Source organism: Limulus polyphemus, unplaced genomic scaffold (genome assembly GCF_000517525.1).
Source record: "Limulus polyphemus unplaced genomic scaffold, Limulus_polyphemus-2.1.2 Scaffold475, whole genome shotgun sequence".
NCBI classification, from domain to species: Eukaryota; Metazoa; Arthropoda; class Merostomata; order Xiphosura; family Limulidae; genus Limulus; species Limulus polyphemus.
The window spans coordinates 570,948-572,655 of NW_013666085.1; the positions used below are offsets into that span (position 1 = coordinate 570,948).

At 28.9% G+C, this 1,708-nt stretch overlaps 1 protein-coding gene across 1 annotated transcript in view; it reads left to right on the top strand.

Moving 5' to 3' along the window:
* LOC111085570 (zwei Ig domain protein zig-8-like) overlaps nucleotides 1–1,698 on the top strand; it is a gene marked incomplete at its 3' end in the record, with an annotated part of 93,493 nt that extends 91,795 nt beyond the window's left edge. The window contains exon 3 of the mRNA XM_022384729.1: nucleotides 1,500–1,698. Within this exon, the coding sequence (XP_022240437.1) occupies nucleotides 1,500–1,698 (199 nt within the window). The remainder of the gene's footprint in view (nucleotides 1–1,499) is intronic.
* Between the last annotated feature and the right edge of the window lie 10 nt (nucleotides 1,699–1,708).

Consider the following 1,708-nt stretch of genomic DNA (forward strand, 5'->3'; position numbering starts at 1 on the left):
CATTATCTAACTTAGCTGGTATACTTATAATATATCTATATATAATTTATAACTGTTGTATTAAAGTGGTCATTATCTAACTTAGCTGGTATACTTATAATATATCTATATATAATTTATAACTGTTGTATTAAAAAATATATAGATATATTATAAGTATACCAGCTAAGTTAGATAATGACCATTTTAATATAACAGTTATAAATTATATATAGATATAAGTGTACCAGCTAAGTTAGATAATGACCACTTTAATACAACAGTTATAAATTATATATTACATAACTCGTGAGCAACTTTTGTCAGACCGAATAATGGGATTTGACAGTCATTCTTATAATGCACCAAAAGTTCAGAAGTGCAAGGTACGAGTTACATTTTTTTATTTTGTAGTGATACCGGGACGCGAACTTCAGCCCCACAGTCCGGCATTATAACCACTGTGTGGTGATAATTCAATACAGAGTATCAATCTTACTTATATTCACTGATATTAAAAATATCTGGTTAAAAATAAACGAATTATATAAATAAACAGCGAAATTATTTAGAAAAAAAATGTATATATAATGATTAACACATACCTATGTAACAAAGTGAGAAGAATAGCAGAGTTTCACAAACCAAGAAACTGTTTTAAACTAAACTTCGTGGAACAATCAGTTGGCTGGCTATGTTCTCTGTTCTATGTTCTCTCTTAAGGATATTTTCGACTGTAATCCAAGTAATGTTTTACGTTGTTCACCGATCTTATGACACTAACTGTAATTGCACGTTAGGCGAAAAATGAGTAATGAAAAAAAAAGGTAATATTAAAAAAAAAAACATTATAATCAATAAGATTTCATGTAACTAACTGTAAAATAAGTGTGGATGTAAGCTATCACTAATAATTAGCTAGATATAATAAATTAAACAAATTATCAGCCTCTTCGAAAAATTTTACCTATCGTATGTCCGATCCTTTAGATTAACTCTGTACATGACTCAATATGGTTATTTAGTTATCAGAAACTTATCCGTTTCAATCGAGCCTAACATCATAGTTTCATTGGTCATATTGGTCAGCATTTGGTAATACGTATAGAATGACTATCATATTTTTTTCCAGTTCATATTAAGAATTTCTTATCAATCTATGCTTTATATGGTACAAGTGTATTTACATTCATTCAGTCTCGCATTATAAAGTATTCTGCAATTTAGTTTAATGAAATTTAATTTTTTCTTAATTATTTATCAATCTGAAAGTGTTTACATGATATTATTATACAATATTTAAAAAGATGAATTACATTTAAAAGTAATATATTCATGCACGTTTATTTCATTGGGATTATTTAAATACTGTTTCCAATTTCATACCACTAAGATTATCACTATCTCCAGTGAGTATTGTTTTAAATATTATATTGATATCACAAATCTTATTTGAAATATGTGAAGTTTCTGTACTGTGAGTATTGATAAATTACTAAAGTAAGATTTCCTACCACTAGGTGTCGTGGATTCACATAAACAGGCACATGCTATTATCTCTACATGATGCTGTGATTACAAGAAACCCACGCTTCCGAATAACCCATAACGGCCATAGCACCTGGGTTCTTCACATAGATAACGTCCAGAAGGATGACCAGGGCCAGTATATGTGTCAGATTAATACAAATCCCATGATTAGTCAAAGTGGACACAATAGTTACATAGG